This window comes from Gadus chalcogrammus, chromosome 18 (assembly GCF_026213295.1).
Source record: "Gadus chalcogrammus isolate NIFS_2021 chromosome 18, NIFS_Gcha_1.0, whole genome shotgun sequence".
Lineage (NCBI taxonomy): Eukaryota > Metazoa > Chordata > Actinopteri > Gadiformes > Gadidae > Gadus > Gadus chalcogrammus.
In genome coordinates, this window is record NC_079429.1 from 8,868,766 (window position 1) to 8,885,649 (window position 16,884).

Consider the following 16,884-nt stretch of genomic DNA (forward strand, 5'->3'; position numbering starts at 1 on the left):
CTCCACTCAGGTCCTCCTAATGTGTCTCTTCTGGACCTGGCGGCGGCGGTACTGTCATGGGAGGAGGAGGGGGAGGGGGAGGGGGAGGGAGGGGGGGAGGAGGAAGAGGAGAGGGGGGAGTCTGTGGGCCGTGGCAACCCCAGAGGCGGGAGGGGCCGGGGGTCTGTGTTCGTGTCGCTGGGGGTCTCTGAGGTCACCACCACGGCGGCGGCGTAGGACGAGGAGGCTTCACGGGGGTCCTGATTGGGCGTGGCGGTGAAGGCGGAGCTCGCGTGGGCGGTGAAGTGGGTGGCGGTGGTGGTGGTCAGTCCCTGGGAGGTGGAGCGAGGCCTTCGCCCGCTGGCTTTAGTGGTTTGTGGGGGGCTCTGGGAGGTGCTGACCGGCCCCTGGGGAGCGGCGGACGGGGGGGGGGCGTGGGGCCGGGCGGTGGGGCGGGAGGGCTCCTGGCGGCCCCCGGGGATCGGCTCGGTGAGGGGTCCGTCCTTCTTGTTGCAGGACTCGCAGCACAGCTTGTTGTAGCCGGGGATGGAGCAGTATCGCGCCAGCACCTCCATCTGACAGAAGATGGACTTGTCCCCCAGACACGGCTCATCTGGACACACACAAACACAAACACACGCTTGGTGGCGAGCAGGGGACCGCATCAGCTCATGCTATCGATATCTATCTATTTATTCTCCTCCCTTACTCTCCTAAAAACACCCCTCTTACGCACGTATTGTATGGGGTACATCCTGGCGCTTAAGAATAGTCCTTGGTTTCTATGAATATCTTTACTGTACCGACACAGTGATATATTGTTCCTTCGGACAAATCGCCTTGGATAAAAGCGTCTCAATGCTAAATTCCCCAAATGTAAATGTAAATATATATAATATTTATCATTTATATTTTTTTTATCCTTATTATTCATGATAGTGCTCGTGGCCTCACTGGAGGAAAGTTTGTGGACGGGGTTTTCAGAAGCCCTCTGGTACACGCTGTCGTCCTTCCCCGAAGAGTTCACCGCCGTCGCAGAGTCGAGCGGCGAAGGCGAGGACTGACCTGTGGCGTTCGGTAGGGGAGTGGGAGAGATGGAGGAAGGGATAAAGTTAGAGTGGTATAGAATACAGTGTTTCACTCATGGGAGATGTTAACACGTCATACGTCATCTTATTCATACAGTACATAAGTATGGGTTCATGCAGACAGTAAAAGAGCCTTGTGGTCTTGTTATCTTCAGCCTACTCTTCCTGTTTACCAGGGCCGTACTGCGTGCATATTCACACAACGAGCAGGGATGTTCTGAGCACAACCTCTTGAATGAAATGCTAATGTTGCGGTTGATTGTTGGATGGGCATCGTACAGTATCTACAGCTCCTATGCTGCGCATGTGATATTATTAACAACAATAAGAAGAAAAGGAGGTAGCTTTTACCACCAAACCATCCGCACTGGTAGGACCTTTACAATGGTGTGTAACTAATTAAGCACAGTACATGTGTGGTTGACGTTTTTCAAAGTCAAAGTCTCACTCTATCTGTTGTCATATATGATGGTTTCATGGTCACATGTGACACACAGCATCTTCTATGATTGCAAATTGCACGCTTTCCCAGTTGGCTGGCAAGGCACAATGCCTGCGCTTAATGACAGGCCGCAATCAAACTCAGCAATCAAATTAACTTGATTATGAGGACAATGTGGGCACACACTCATGTCAGCATCCGCATTCATTCTGTCGAAAATGAAGGACACCATACCATCCTATTTGGATTTTGTGTCCGCAGAGAGGGGGGCGGTTAACAGATGGAAGAGAGAGGGAAAAGGGAATCAATGTGTTGCACTCAGTTCCACAATTTAACGAACAATTGAGGCTGGCACATCTTAGTGAGTTACAACAATATTGGATATTGAATTGAATATCATAACAATTAAATTAGGTCCCTACTGGAGGACTGGATGTTTTCGTGTGCTTCCCCAGAAGTTATGCGGCAAAGTGCATATTTCGTTACAGCCATTAGAAAATCTGATTTCTCTGGGCGTCGACATTGTCGGAAACCATTTGAATAACGTAAAAAAAAATCAAAAAAGTTGTTTTTACATATTTTCATACGGGAATGTTACATTATTATTCCTTTAAGGGTCATTTCTGACACTAGGGGGCTCTCAATAAAACAACAACAAACGAAAAGTAGTTTAGCAAAGTGGTGAAGTAGCTGTGTCTCTGTGGGCTGTTGACGCCAACACCGTCGTTATCTGACCTGACTGTGGCAGAAGCCGGGTTCAGAGGACGAGGTAATGTATTCGAGTCTTATCAGCGGTTATGTTAGGTCACGCTCTTTCATTATTTATTTCATTCAAATTAAATCAAAATATCCAAAGATAACTAGTAGTGTAGCGAAGTAAGTTGTGGTTGTTTGTTGTGGAGAAAAATATAACACATATTCTGGAAATGTCTCAAAATAAGGGGTCATGAGCGCCCAGCCATAGTAGCTGCCTGAACCGACGCAAGGCTTAACTTCCAGTAGCTTTGCCTCAACAATATACCTTTGTATTAAAACAAAAACAGCGTTAGGCGACTTGAAATTAATAATATGAAAATGTGGGCCAAAGAAGAAAGCCTCAACTATGGATAACATCTGGTTTGAAAGGGGAATTGGGTGTGAGGAGAAGCTATGGTAAGCAGGCCAACACTCACACTGCACACTCGTGCTGGATTGACCGGATCTGCTGGTGTGTGTGTGTGTGTGTGTGTGTGTGTGTGTGTGTGTGTGTGTGTGTGTGTGTGTGTGTGTGTGTGTGTGTGTGCTTTCCTCTGGCATAAGAATATAATTAGAAACAGCTGGAGCTGTCAGAACCCATCACAAAAACACAGAGGAAACTCAACGGCAGCCACCCTCTATGCAACTCTCTCTCTCTCCAGCTCTCCCTCCAGCTCTCACTCCCTCTCTGTCTCATTGTTGAGTCCTTGCTTTCTCTTACTCGCCCTACCTCTCTTGATCTCTTCCCCCACTCACCCTATCTCCTTCTGCTCCCTCCCTCTCGACCGGTCCACATCTCATTCTCTTTTTGTCTCTTCCTCTCCTTGATGCATATATTCCTCTTGTTCTCTCGATCGCTCTCGACCCTCCTCTTCACATCGATCATCCTCTCTCTCTCTCTCCTTCTCCACATCCCTCTCTCCCGCTCTCTTTCCCTCCTTCCCGCCCCCTCTCTCTAAATATCTCTCTCTCTCCACAACCCTCTATCCTGCTCTCTCGCACTCTCTCTACATCTCCCTCATTTTCTCTATCTCTCTCTCTCCCTCCCCCTCTCTCTAAATATCTCTCTCCATATAACATCCCTATAACCTGCTCTCTCGCACTCTCTCTCTCTACTTCTACCTCACTTTCTTTCTCTCTCTCTTGCCCTCGCTCTCTCTTTCTTGCCCTCTCTCGCTCTCTCTCTCTCTCTCTCTCTCTCTCTCTCTCTCTCTCTCTCTCTCTCTCTCTATTTCTCCCTCACTTTCTTTCTCTCTCTCTTGCCCTCTCTCTACCCCCTCTCTTTCTCCCTAGCATTCTCTTTCTCTCTCTCTCTTGCCCTCTCTCTCTCTTGCCTCTCTCTCTCTCTCTCTCTCTCTCTCTCTCTCTCTCTCTCTCTCTCTCTCTCTCTCTCTCTCTCTCTCTCTCTCTCTCTCTCTCTCTCTCTCTCTCTCTCACTTTCTTTCTCTCTCTCTCTTGCCCTCTCTCTACCCCCTCTCTTTCTCCCTAGCGTTCTCTTTCTCTCTCTCTCACCTCGTCCTTGTGGTCTCACGCATGCTCTCTCGCCCAGCTCTTACCCGGACAGGGGTTCAGGGTGCAGATGAGGATGGTGTCCGGCTTTGCCCCGTCACAGTGGCTGATGGTGTTGTCGCTGGCCTTGCACACCACCTGCCTCTGCTGGATGCCCTCCCCGCAGGTCACCGAACACTGGGTGGAAAGCACACACGCACACACACACACACATATGCACAATCACGCACGAACACATACACAAACACACGCACACGCACAGATGGGAAGGCAGGCAGGCAGGCACACAAAGACACACACGCACAAGCATAGACGGACACACGGATGGGCAGGAAGGCAGTCAGGCATGCATACACATGGACACAGACACCAACACAACACACGCACACACACACACCGATTCAGGCCGATTTAGGTATTCTGAAACCCTGTTTGAAATTGTTTCAAGGTTTGAAAGACTTTACTAAGAAGCCACATTCCCACTATAGGGAATGTGTTTTTACTCACGTTACTGTAAGACGCTCGATGTATATTAATATATTTATATATATAAATGAACAGGTGTAGATTCTCCGTCCTGCCTTTCGGTTAATCTATTATCTTTCTGTGTGGTTGTCCTTGAAGGGCAAGGTGTTTTCTTTGGCTTTCTTCAGCCAGAACAGCTACTTATTGTCCGCTAATGCTTGTTTGGTTGACAGTCTGATTAATGTGGGGCTATTAATCAAACTGACTTTGAAAGATGCTCACTGCCTTTGTCTGCTCATTAATGCAGGGAAACAAACAAATCAATGTTCTGAAGGATGTTTGAAAAGAGAAAGTTTACCCACAACTAAATTATATAAAGTTTACGCATTTGACTTAGCATAGTATAGGAAAAACCGAGGCAGGAAAACCTTTTACCTTTTGCTATTTAGTCACTTAAAACATGCTTATATACGAGCAGCATACAGTGCCTTTTCGGTCATTAATGATCTCTATTAGACGGTTCTTCTCTCTCAAGATTGAAACCTTCATGGTAGAGAACGTGTACATTTTGGGTTCGAACCTGGCGCCTTTGGGCTGGAGACCTACCTGAGACCACGCCCCCGTCCTCCACTGGGCGGGGCAGACCGTGCTGTTGCACGTGCGCCGTAGCTCCGGCCGCTCCTCGCTGCAGTGCTTGGCGTGCACGGGCCTGGTGGTGCCGTTGTGGAGCGACTGCAGGCACTGCACCACCCGCGACTGGTAGCCCAGCTTCCCGCACGTCTTGCTGCATGGCGTCCACTCCTCCACCACCCACCTGTCCACAGGAACACGCTTAGCTGAGCTGCTGCCGCCAAAGGCTTTTCAGAGGCAGAAGGCTTCACGTCAGGTACAGCCCAAAGCGCCGACACTGCTCTGTGCGCTTTGGGCTGAAGCTTTGACATTGATTTACTTTCTTTGATCATTCAAACAGATTAATTGCTTTCAAAGTTTGAGAGTAAATTGAACGTGAAACTTTAACATTTTTAAGCCAGAAAATATGTTGCAATCAAATAACACCATCTCTCACAACTCGGTGCATTCCAATTATCCACATTGGATTGGATTTGGAGTGCATAATGTTTGGAACTCGATTAACTAAACTGAACATTTGCCAAAAACGAACAGACCAAAACAAATAGTTTTGTTAAAACCTCAAAAGCTCACTACTACTTTCCGAATAATTATTTTAGTTTGCAGTGAATTTTTTTTTGTCCTAGACACAAATCTACCTCCATAACTTGGATGCAATATTACGTCCTGATCCCAAAAGGGTGGAAGTGCATTTCATCACTTGACTTTCCTAAATACATCAATATTCTGAAAGCTCTGCCAACCTTTCTTATTCAATCCTTTTATGTTTGTTCATGTTACCTAGGGCATTTAGAAAACACTTTACCAAGTTCATCTGCCCTTAAACTCTGCTTTCTCTAAGTGGAAAGTTGGTGTTGAGTTATCTCACACAGTATTTTTTCGTAATAATACATATAATAATATATAAATTATAATATAATGATAAAAATACAAATTTGCCAGCACAGGCAATATTGCTTTCCGGTGCTGCTATTTAAAATACATTGAGACGGGGATGTGGTTGATTGGTCTGCTCTCACATGGGCTGGGCACACTCGTGGAGGTTGCAGCGCTTGCGGATCGGTTTGGGCTTCTTGCTGGGTTCGCAGAAGTTGCGATTCACCAATCGATTGTTGTTCTTCCCCCGGCAACCATATTTGGTGTACTGTATACCTAGAATGAGGGGGGGAGGGGGAGGGGATGATCAGCTTATCAGGGTTCCCCAATACATACGCACATGAGCGTGTGGACACACAAACCCTCGGTTGCGCAAATACCCACATACACAAATACACATGCACACACACACACACACAATCGCACAGAAACACAGACTCGCATGTGCGTATACACACACACACACACACACACACACACACACACACACACACACACACACACACACACACACACACACACACACACACACACACACACACACACACACACACACACACACACACAAACTTATGTTGGTACACCCACTTTCTCACATAGACACACGCATACACGTACTAATGTGAGAACACACTCGCGCACACTCACACGTACACACGTGCGTGTTCTCGCCCACATACACACACACAGACACATCTATCAACAAAACACCCATGCCCATTAGCGACGGCGACGAGGCGTGCCGCTGCCCCCACCTCCCCCGCAGGGCTTGGAGCACTGAGACCAGCTCTTCAGCGCCCACTCGTAGGTGTCCAGCTCCGTGAGCAGCACGTTGTTGTTGGTGATCTCGGGCAGCAGGTCCTCGTGGATGATGTACTTGTAGGTCAGGCTGATCTTCACGTCTTCCTCCTGGGGAATGACCTAGGCCCAGAGGGGGGGCGGGGCACAGATCCAAACAGAGGTTATTTCTGGAGAGGGCGAAGGGAATTCTGGGTGGACTGGGGAAAAAACTAACACCGTGGCAGGGGGGGAGAGAAGGAGTTGGGGGGAGGGGGGGTGGAGGAGGGGCTCACCAGCACCACGATGGCCTCGTAGAGCGGCCCGGTGGTCTTCAGGGTCTCCTTCTCCTGGTCCAGGGAGTACTCCCACTCCAGGCCGTTCTCGATGAACACCTTGGACTGGGCCTCTTCGCTCTTGGCGTTCAACACAAAGTGGCCGGTGACCTGGTTCTTCACAGCTGTACCGACGGGGTAAAGAAGAGAGAAGAACGGTCATAAGGTCAGACTCAACTTAAGCGTTTCACGTTTAAAACGTTCCCCGGATGCGAGACGAGTGCGTTCCTCGGTTATGCTTAGGATAGAGAAAGAGCATGTCGACGAAAACGTCATTAGGTATTTTGGCGTTGGCGTTTGCTGTTTCTCCATTCAGCCGCTAACCGCTGAGCTGAGTTTCATCTGATATACTGATATTATGGAATACACCATCACTGTGCTGCCACACTTTTGACTTTCAGCTTTGATGCTGTGACTTTCCTGCTGGGCGGTCATTATAATTAAAGCCTTCCAACGCCTTGGGTACCACACCAGCCAATAAACCCGGGGCATAACTGCACAACGTTTGACTATTTAATAACATTTTTAATAAATGCATGGTAATACAATATTATGCCCCTCAGAGCGTTACAGGGCATCGTTTTTAGTTTTACGTCTGTGATGATGAATCAGCATGTTTCTGGATATTGGGGTTTTGAGGCGAAGGGACGAAGGGACGAAGGGAAGAGGAAAGAAAGTTGAGATAGGGGTAAGATAAAGAAAGAGTAAAACCTGTTTGCTCATTTAAAAGTATTAAAACATTTTATGTGCATATTTTATGAGGTGCTGAAAACTTTACATTAAGTAAGGAATAATCACAGAGAGGCCGGGCAATAAACAGTTTGATATGCCCGGCTTGTGGACGGCTTACCGCCCGAGACGAAGTCGAGGTAACCTCATAATGCACCTTTATGAGTGAATTATGTCACCCGTTTTTGGCAGAAGTAGGAACAGCTTCACACCGACCCTCAATGAGTCATCCAGAGATGCTATTAATGTTGGCTGGTAGGGCCATTGTACTTCCACCCTTTCCTCCTTCTCACTGTCAAATGAGAACCTGATAAATTTGCTCTTTTTATAATTTTTGTTGTGCGTGAACAAAAGCAGGAGGTATATAATCTTACAGACACGGCAACAGGCAAATTATTTCTTTTAAAAAATACAAAAAACGGAATTGTACAACTTCATATCATCAACGTTCTTAATCCCCCGTAGGATAAACTAGTTAATTGCAACAGCCCAGCAGCAGTGGAAAAACACCGGATAAAAATACAATTCAATAATAATAATTGGTCGAGGAGCTGTGGCATCGCCTTTGCGATTCCTCTGTCTCTTTTTTCTAACTGACACTCACCGATTATATGAGGCGATGTTCCGTTCTCCTCGATCACAATGTGCCGTGCGCCCGCTGGGATGTCAAACATTTTCAGCAGGCCTACCGGGACAACGGGTAACACAGGGTACACAGGTAACGGTCAGGTACCTCATCTCACTTATTTGGATTTCCATCAAACACCAGCGTACGGTGTCTCTATGGCATTTTCTTTTTTTTTCGTCGGGGCAAACTGGGGGGCGGTTTGGAGCCTGATGTGCCCAGCGCCCACCCCCCCGTCTGCCCCCCTGCGGGGCCGGACGGTGTTACCGACTATGTGGTGGAGTTGACGGCATCGAACCTGTTTTCTTTGGCGTTTTGGTGAGGGTCAGCTTCACGGTGCGACAGTGGGAGTTGTCCCCCTCGCAGACGCCGCACTTGTCTTCCTGTTTGTAGGATCCCACTTCCTTGTCACAGGCAACATGCTGGGGGGGGGGGGGTACAAAACAAGGTCACAGTGCTTGAGATACGGGCGGGAAAAATGACGTTGTAGGATGAAAGGGACACAAGTGGGAGCATCACAGCAACAGCAACAAGGCCATAATGTTCACAGAGGCCTTATAATTGTTTGTCCAAGGACTGATGTAGATGAAAAGGAAAGGGATTTGTGGTGAGTGAGCCTGAGTGCCATACATACAAAACATATATAGGCCTACACAGAATGAATACAATAAGGTGCATTGTTAGCATTCATGTCCATTAAGAATCCTTAATGGTACCGCTGCACTTCTGGGAACGAGATGGTATTAATATTGATACTGACCTTTTAGAAAATAATGCATCAATGTGTGTGTGTAAGTGTGGGGCGTGCATACTTGTGTGTGCGTATGAATGTGTGTGTGCGTGTGTGTGCGCGTATGGGTTGAGCACCGAAACTCGGTTCCAGTAGGGAACCGGTTCCGACGTAAACGGTTGTAACGAGATCGAATAAGAACGCAGATTTCGGTGCCCCTGACATTTTTTTAACGCCCCCTGCCCCGCCCCAACGGTGTTGCGGCGTCAACTTGCGTTAGTGCTGGGCAGGATACCGGTTCACACCGAATAACGTTGTGTATTTTTTAAATACCGCCATGCTGGTGTATTTGATTATATAACGTTTGGAACGCAGCGCAGTGCAACACTGTTTCAGACGGGACGGGACACTTTTCAATGTTGCGCTAAACACGCAAGGTTCGCCTACAACTGCGATAATCTTTATAGTCCATGACTGAGAGGCGTGGTATTTCAGGCCAACTGGTAAAAGAGCGTGTCACGGCTTTCAAACATATAAACCATAAAGCCTATGGGCGCCTAACCTTGGGACTTGTCAACGCGCTGCGGCATCACTTAATTTATGTTGTTTTGATTGAAGATCGGCAGGTTGTAGTGGGTGGGTGCGTGAATGAATGAACGTGTGTGTGTGTGTGTGTGTGTGTGTGTGTGTGTGTGTGTGTGTGTGTGTGTGTGTGTGTGTGTGTGTGTGTGTGTGTGTGTGTGTGTGTGTGTGTGTGTGTGTGTGTGTGTGCGTGCGTGCGTGCGTGCGTGCGTGCGTGCGTGCGTGCGTGCGTGCGTGCGTGCGTGCGTGCGTGCGTGCGTGCGTGCGTGTGTGTGTGTGTGTCTGTTGCGATTGAATGTAATTTCATAGTAAAAAAAAAAAAAAACTCAAAGCTGATGCATGCATCCAAAACTATCTGTTAAAAACCAAATAAACAAATGAAAAACAGAGTCGCTTATTCGCTTCAAATAGGCCTACTTAATTTTTTTTCAAAACTTGGGAATTAATACGGGGCGGTACCGAGCGGTTGAAAACAATGTTGGCGTCTCCTGCGCACCTGCGTCATATTACTTAATATGACTTTGGCAGTAATGTTGCGCCATGCACGCAAGTGTAAACACGGGCAGCAAAGCTGCGTGCCTGCCTGCTTTCAGCGAGTAATTAATATTATTTGTAATTATTCTTATTTTTTTTTCTTATCAGTCACAGCACTCACAGCAACCTTTCCTCTTCGGGTAAGTCGAATAATTTAATGGCAACCGTAAATCTTGCATATCAAGTAGGCTAGCAAACACCGTTGCCATTCAACTCAGTGTCCGCTGACTTTCTGCTTAATGTGAAACTCATAACAAGTCGTGCATGTATGCAAGTGTGTTCGTTTTTTTAAGTACCAGTTCGAGAACCGTTTTAGCACCGGAACCGTTTGAAAAGTACAGAGTAGGCACCGGTATCGCATAAAACCCAAACGATACCCAACCAAGTGTGTGTGTGCGCACGTGCGTATGTGTGTGTGTGTGTGTGTGTGTTTGTGTGTGTGTGTGTGTGTATCTGTGTGTGTGTGTCTGTGTGTGTGTGGGAGGGCCGCTTGTGTAGACAACGTACCAGGCACTCCCCGCGGGCACACACACTGAAGAGGTCTTTGTAGCTGCAGCGGGTCCCGTCGTGCATCACCTGGTTCATAAACACCACCTCCCCCGTCTCCTTGGACTGGCAGCTCAACTCACACTTATGGGCCTCTAGAAACACACACACATGCACACATACGCGCACAAGCACACACACACACACACACACACACACACACACACACACACACACACACACACACACACACACACACACACACACACACACACACACACACACAAGCACGCATGCACGCACGCCAGCACGCACGCACACAGACGCACACAAACACAAAGATTATAACTCACTGACACAAATAAAATTCCTTTTTGTAATCCACGGTGACTTGGTTTTAGACACATGGTATTACTGAGTAGAACCAACAAAATGCCTGAAAAGCCTAAAAGACTAAAGACTAAATATAGGAAGCCTATATTTATTCTGTGGACTTGGGGGTTGGAACCTGGAAGCTTTTTGATTAAGATTCTGTTATTGTGTTGCATTAATATCAAATTTTTAATGAAGAAGGGCACAAAAAAAGTAAACCTTTTGGTCTTAATTACAAATGTGACATTAAAAAGTTTACAGACACACAATGCAAGACAGCCCATTGAATATCCGTGTAAAATGAATGACCAATTATCCTTTCATACAATTCTGTGGTCTTGTGTTAAAAGCATTTTCTCCCACTGTCACATAAAATAGGACATAAAAGGGATGTTGGATAAAAAGCATTGATGAAGACAACACTAGCAGCATTAAGCAATGCTACAGTGATCTACCCCGCAAATGTCCCTTCCTTTCACTGGGAAACCATTATGACAAGGAGGGGAAAGATGGTCTGTGTGTGTGTGTGTGTGTGTGTGTGTGTGTGTGTGTGTGTGTGTGTGTGTGTGTGTGTGTGTGTGTGTGTGTGTGTGTGTGTGTGTGTGTGTGTGTATGAGTCTGTCGACTAGCAGGAATAGAACATTCTGTGATAGATTTTAGCGATTTAGCTGGAATGGACTTCCTCCAGATGCCGGACCTAGATGTTAATAGGACACCAAAGAACTATATAAACCCTCCTCTGCTAAAACGTGGGCCTGTCAAATCAACGTGCCGCGCTCTGCAAATGTCATTCCTCCGATGCTATGTTCCTCCCCCACTGGCGACGGCTCGGCGAAAACCTATCCAAGACCGTAACGTTTCAGAGGAGCTGAAGCCCCCTGCCCCCCACCGCCCCCCTCCACCGCCCAGCCTCCCCATACTGACTAACCGTCTGGGTGTTCGTAAGGCAGCCAGGTGTGCTTGACGTTGTTGTGGTACTTGTTGCTCCTCTTGACACACTGTTGTGCGCGGAAGTCCTCGTAAGGTCCGGCGCACTCCTCCGTGTTACACATCTGGTAGTCGAAGGTCGAGCCGGGGCATTCTCGGCCTCCGTACGCCGGCCTGCGCGGAAAGGAATGGAGAAAAACAACGAATCAAAGAGAGTGGTTTATTATAATCGGCAGCCTGCCTCAAAGGAAGACAGGGCTGCGTGTGGAGCAGCTGGAGCTGGTGGTGGCTCGAGCTGCCCCTGCGTTGTTGAGATGGAACCTAATGAAACGAAAGGATTAACAGGGCAAACTTTTCCTCTCCGTGTCCCTTTTCTGCAACCTGTGCGCGTTGTGTATTTTTTGCCTGAACAAGTCAATTGGTCAACAGCAGGAGGTTTGCTGCAGCCTCCCTCTCAGTAGAGAAACTACGATATTTTCTGCCTATTGGCGCACGCCAGGCGTCGAAGAACGACTGGGATCGCCGGAACATTCTCAAAAGGTCTCCCATTCTCACAATGTCTCCCATTTTCATAATGTCTCCCATTCTCCAGGACCTCACAGTGCTTTAAAGGGCCAGAGACCATTTATGCTTTTTGTAGTGATCCGGATTTGCCGGTGCGATGGAAAAAAACATATGTTGTCATCTAAGGCTTTGTTTCATATTCCTTGTATTGTCTTGCCACCCTACCTTTCCTCAGTGTCATCTAAATGTTAACCTTTGTGCTTTGGTAAACCTGTCACAAGGAAGAGGGCACCCCCTTATCAAAACTAGGTTAATTGTCTACAACTATTGTGTGCTTTTTGCGTTTAAAAATCTCATCTGACTCCCACTCACACAGGGTTGTTGCACTGCCGGCTGCGGGAACGTATCCCGCCCCCGCACGTCCGGGAACAGGTGCTCAACTTGGACCAGGAGCCCCAGCTGCCATCGTGGCCCACGGGCTGCTGGCTGGTCATCCAGATGCAGTGGCCCTTAAAACACCACTGAAGAAGAAGACGACGCACAGGAAGGAAAACATGTGTTTCTTCCCTTTTCACAGAATAAATTGGCTAGACAAAAACAAGAAAATCATTTTTAATTGGGTGATTATTAGATACTGCAATATAGTTTCAACCGGAAAATTATAATAATATCAACATGAAGATTAAAAAAGACAGAAATGTATTGTGAGAGTGAGAGAGAGTGAGAGACAATATTTTCAAGCCTTCAAAAGATAATTGCTTTCAATGCTTACAAAGAAAATGACTGGATAATTCTAGGCAAATTATGTCGACAAGAAGAATGATTATCTCCTCAGCGTTTAAAAGCCCTTCCAGAGGGTAATCACGTAAGGTGTACCTTGCCCGCCGCACACTCTGTTCCGTCCACAGGTGGGCCTTTCTTGGTCTTACAGAAGTATTGGTTGTCAGGGTGACTGCACCACAGCTGCTTGCACGGGTCGTATGTGCGGAACTGACAGTTGGGTGGGGGGGGGGATACATGTCAGATGTCAAATCCTTCTTGAACATGTAGCATATACAACGAGAGTTCATCCATTTCCTCACGTCGGGAACCAAAAGGTACACGCCCAACCGAAAACTCTGAGCAGAAATCGGTGATCCTTTCGTTGGTTGTATGAAAAGATCGCAAAATTCTGTGCTCAGAGTTTTCAGAGTCTGGCCGCGATCCACCTCCCACCAAATCATGATCCATTTTGGCCGCAACCCCTACATTCTGAAACTCTGGTTTAGACTTAAGAAGTAACCCACTTTGAGACCCCCGTTTCCTCTCCAATCAGGGCCTAGTCAATTAGATGGTTGATTGGGGTGAGAATGAGGTGCATGTGTCTGTGTGTTAGTGTTTGTGTGCCTGTCTCGCTTTTCCGTCGGAGTACTCCTTGTCACAGTGATACCAACATCAATGCAGTCACCCCCAGGTGGAATTGCTTTTAAAGAAGATCCTGATTGAAGATGCCGAACCCAACCTTCACAGATGATTAAGAACCCCATGAAGGCCACTATTGTGTGTGTGTGTGTGTGTGTGTGTGTGTGTGTGTGTGTGACTCACAGCGGTGCACATTTTGTATCCCACGCCAAAGTCAAAGCGGCACTGCTCGTCCATGGAGTAGTTGATGCCGGGGAGCTCGGTGAGCTTGGGCCACTTCTGTTTAAAGGGGTCGTCGAGGAGGCAGTCATAAGAACTGATGGAGAGGCGCGAGGGAGAGGGGACAGAGACAGAGAGAGAGAGAGAGAGAGAGAGAGAGAGAGAGAGAGAGAGAGAGAGAGAGAGAGAGAGAGAGAGAGAGAGAGAGAGAGAGAGACAGAGAGAGAGAGAGAGAGAGAGAGACAGAGACAGAGAGAGAGAGAGAGAGAGAGAGAGAGAGAGAGAGAAAGAGAGGGAAAGGAGGGAGAGAGAGACAGAGAGAGACAGAGAGAGAGAGAGAAAGAGGGAAAGGAGGGAGCGAGAGAGAAAGAGACACAGAGAGAGAGAGAGAGAGAGAGAGAGAGGGGGGGGAAGGAGGGAGAGAGAGAGACAGAGACACAGAGAGAGAGAGGGAAAGGAGGGAGAAAGAGACAGAGACAGACAGAGAGAGAGAGAGAGAGAGAGACGGAGACAGAGAGAGAGAGAGAGAGAGAGAGACAGAGAGAGAGAGAGAGAGAGAGAGAGAGAGAGAGAGAGGAAGAAAGCGACAGAGTGTAGAGAGTGGATAGAGATTGAAAGGGAAAGAGTGAAAGAGAGAGAGAGAGTATATTCAGTTACTACCATTTAGTTATTTGTATTCTTTAGTCATGTGTGCAGGTGCTTAAATAGATCATAGCTGAAGCAATAAAACGCTGACTAGAAACGTACTCAAGCTAACTAAATGCCTTCCTATAAAATAAGATCTACGTAAGAAGGAGCGCCCATTAATGAATTCTTCGTCCTTCTACAGGATGCCTTCTATGGTTAGGCTATGTGGACGATTGGGCTCCAACCCAGCACCTTATGGCTGGGAGTCAAATCACCACTACACAATCTTGTTGCACCAATGACGGAGGGGGGGGGCGGGGGGGGGGAAGACGTACTGGATGTATCGGTTCAGCTCCTGCTTGCTGCAGCGGGACCAGTGGTACCGATGGAAGGCGGCCTGCACCAGTGGGGCCATGATGCTGCCCATGCTGGTCTCGTCCGCACACCGGTTGCCCTGACCGTCGTGCTCCATCCCCAGCCTGTCGGACCAAGATAAGAAACCCTTTTTAATCCCACACCAGGGGGGTTAGTCGCTGGCTACAGCTGCTGATGAGTCAAAAAAAAGAGTGAAAAGAGAGATCAATAGAAATACAGATCACGTAAACATGTGAAATGAGATTAACACCTCTACCCACGGCCGGCAAGCAATGCTTTCATAATCAATATGGGACATGCATGCAAAGATATATTCATCAAGGAGACACCGGGGGATTGCCATCACTTGAGGGGTGTTTGATTGCTAGCAACCAAAGGGATGAGATGATTGCTAGGATACCCCGCAGCCCTGACAATGGAAATCCATAGGCTTAACGCTGAAATCAGATATACAAACATACAAATATACAATACAAACATTACATTTACATTTTTTACATTTACAACACATCCCCAAAAAAATGTATGCAAACATGAATTGAACTTCATGAGATTTAAAGCTAGGGCAGGCAAATGCTCTTACAAAATAAAGTCTGGCTTCCCCCCTCGTCTACCTACCTGCCTACCTGGGCAGACTCGGCCCATGCACTCATTGTGCATGATTGGAGTCTTCCACAAGGCAAGGCAGACCTATTTCTAAAGCTAGCAAGCTATTCGCAGAAGAATGTCTCTCTCCCACGTGTGTTTTGGGGGAGTGGCTTTTGGCTTTTTAGAATTTTTCGATTGGATCCTTTTATAATCCAGCTCACTCTGGCTGGACTCTCCAAAGTTGCCCACCCTACCTTTATTGCATATTTTATTCAAAATGACCAGTTTAAGAGTACTGCACAGAGTAAATGAAGTGCGGGGGAGGGGAGAATAAGGGCCATTGTAATGCGACGTTCCAGTGGACAACGAAAGGTATTAATGTATGAATGAATCTGACTCGTGAACGGTTATGTTCAATTAAAAGGCAACATAACTCGGTCAGACATTTTTCCAAAACTTCCTGCACAGTGCCAGGACCCAACAGCTCAAACACAGGAGGTGCTGTTGAGTCAAGAAAACATTGGGCCGTCACAGCAATGGATCCTAAACGAATAAACGGCTCAGAAGTGCGCGCCAAACTTTAATCAAAAATGTGCATTCCACAAAATGAGCAAAGCAATTCTGCTCCGAGTTCCAAAAGCGAGAGCCGGAAGGCTTTTTTTCATCCTTTTTTTCTCATTCAACAGTGCAGATAATTACCCCTTTCACCTGATAAACGGAAAGTACTCCACCGCGCTCCTGAGCTGTGAGGGGAGCCATTAGGCCTGACGATGTTCAGCACAAGTGGGATGACATCAGAGTTGTAGTCTAGGTTATGTTACGCTACGCTACACCGCCCCCCCCGCCTAATCATATAAAGGGAGGCCAAAACTGACGGGCTTATACAGTGATCTGTTGACATACAAATCATAATGTAGTATATATATATAAGGTATGCAAATATTGCAGCAAATTGACGCACCCGTGATCTGTGTACTCAGGCTGTGTTTTGGGACTATTGACTGCGACTGTAGGTAAATGGTCTTAACCAATCACACACTTGTTTCACACACACATTACGCACTGCCTTATTCTTCTTTGTTAAATTTACGGTCACATCTCTCGACTCGGTATTTGCAAAAATGAATTGCTGAAATGAAAGTTCTGTCACAAAACTATATTGTTACGAACCCTTGTACATTTTTAAGTGGTTGTTCAAAAATCTTGGAGCTTTGATAGTGGGTGTACGGTAGGCTTTGGCGGCATCACAGTATTACGGTACACCGGGGCATTAAGAAATCAATCAATAGGCTCAGAAATAATAACACAGTCTGACGCTCCTCTTTCCTTTAAACATTTTCCAACATCTT

The 16,884-nt window shown here is 47.2% G+C and overlaps 1 protein-coding gene across 1 annotated transcript in view; it reads right to left on the reverse strand.

The window, feature by feature from the left end:
• LOC130371810 (A disintegrin and metalloproteinase with thrombospondin motifs 14) overlaps positions 1 to 16,884 on the reverse strand; it is a 44,974-nt gene that overhangs the window by 6,735 nt on the left and 21,355 nt on the right. Inside the window, exons 8-22 of the mRNA XM_056577677.1 lie at positions 14,908 to 15,051; positions 13,910 to 14,042; positions 13,202 to 13,315; positions 12,698 to 12,846; positions 11,823 to 11,995; positions 10,544 to 10,677; positions 8,489 to 8,612; positions 8,170 to 8,250; positions 6,798 to 6,961; positions 6,480 to 6,645; positions 5,868 to 6,000; positions 4,825 to 5,032; positions 3,801 to 3,930; positions 934 to 1,044; positions 198 to 592 (exon numbers count right to left, since the gene is read on the reverse strand). Of these exons, the coding sequence (XP_056433652.1) occupies positions 198 to 592; positions 934 to 1,044; positions 3,801 to 3,930; positions 4,825 to 5,032; positions 5,868 to 6,000; positions 6,480 to 6,645; positions 6,798 to 6,961; positions 8,170 to 8,250; positions 8,489 to 8,612; positions 10,544 to 10,677; positions 11,823 to 11,995; positions 12,698 to 12,846; positions 13,202 to 13,315; positions 13,910 to 14,042; positions 14,908 to 15,051 (2,359 nt within the window). The remainder of the gene's footprint in view (positions 1 to 197; positions 593 to 933; positions 1,045 to 3,800; positions 3,931 to 4,824; positions 5,033 to 5,867; positions 6,001 to 6,479; positions 6,646 to 6,797; positions 6,962 to 8,169; positions 8,251 to 8,488; positions 8,613 to 10,543; positions 10,678 to 11,822; positions 11,996 to 12,697; positions 12,847 to 13,201; positions 13,316 to 13,909; positions 14,043 to 14,907; positions 15,052 to 16,884) is intronic.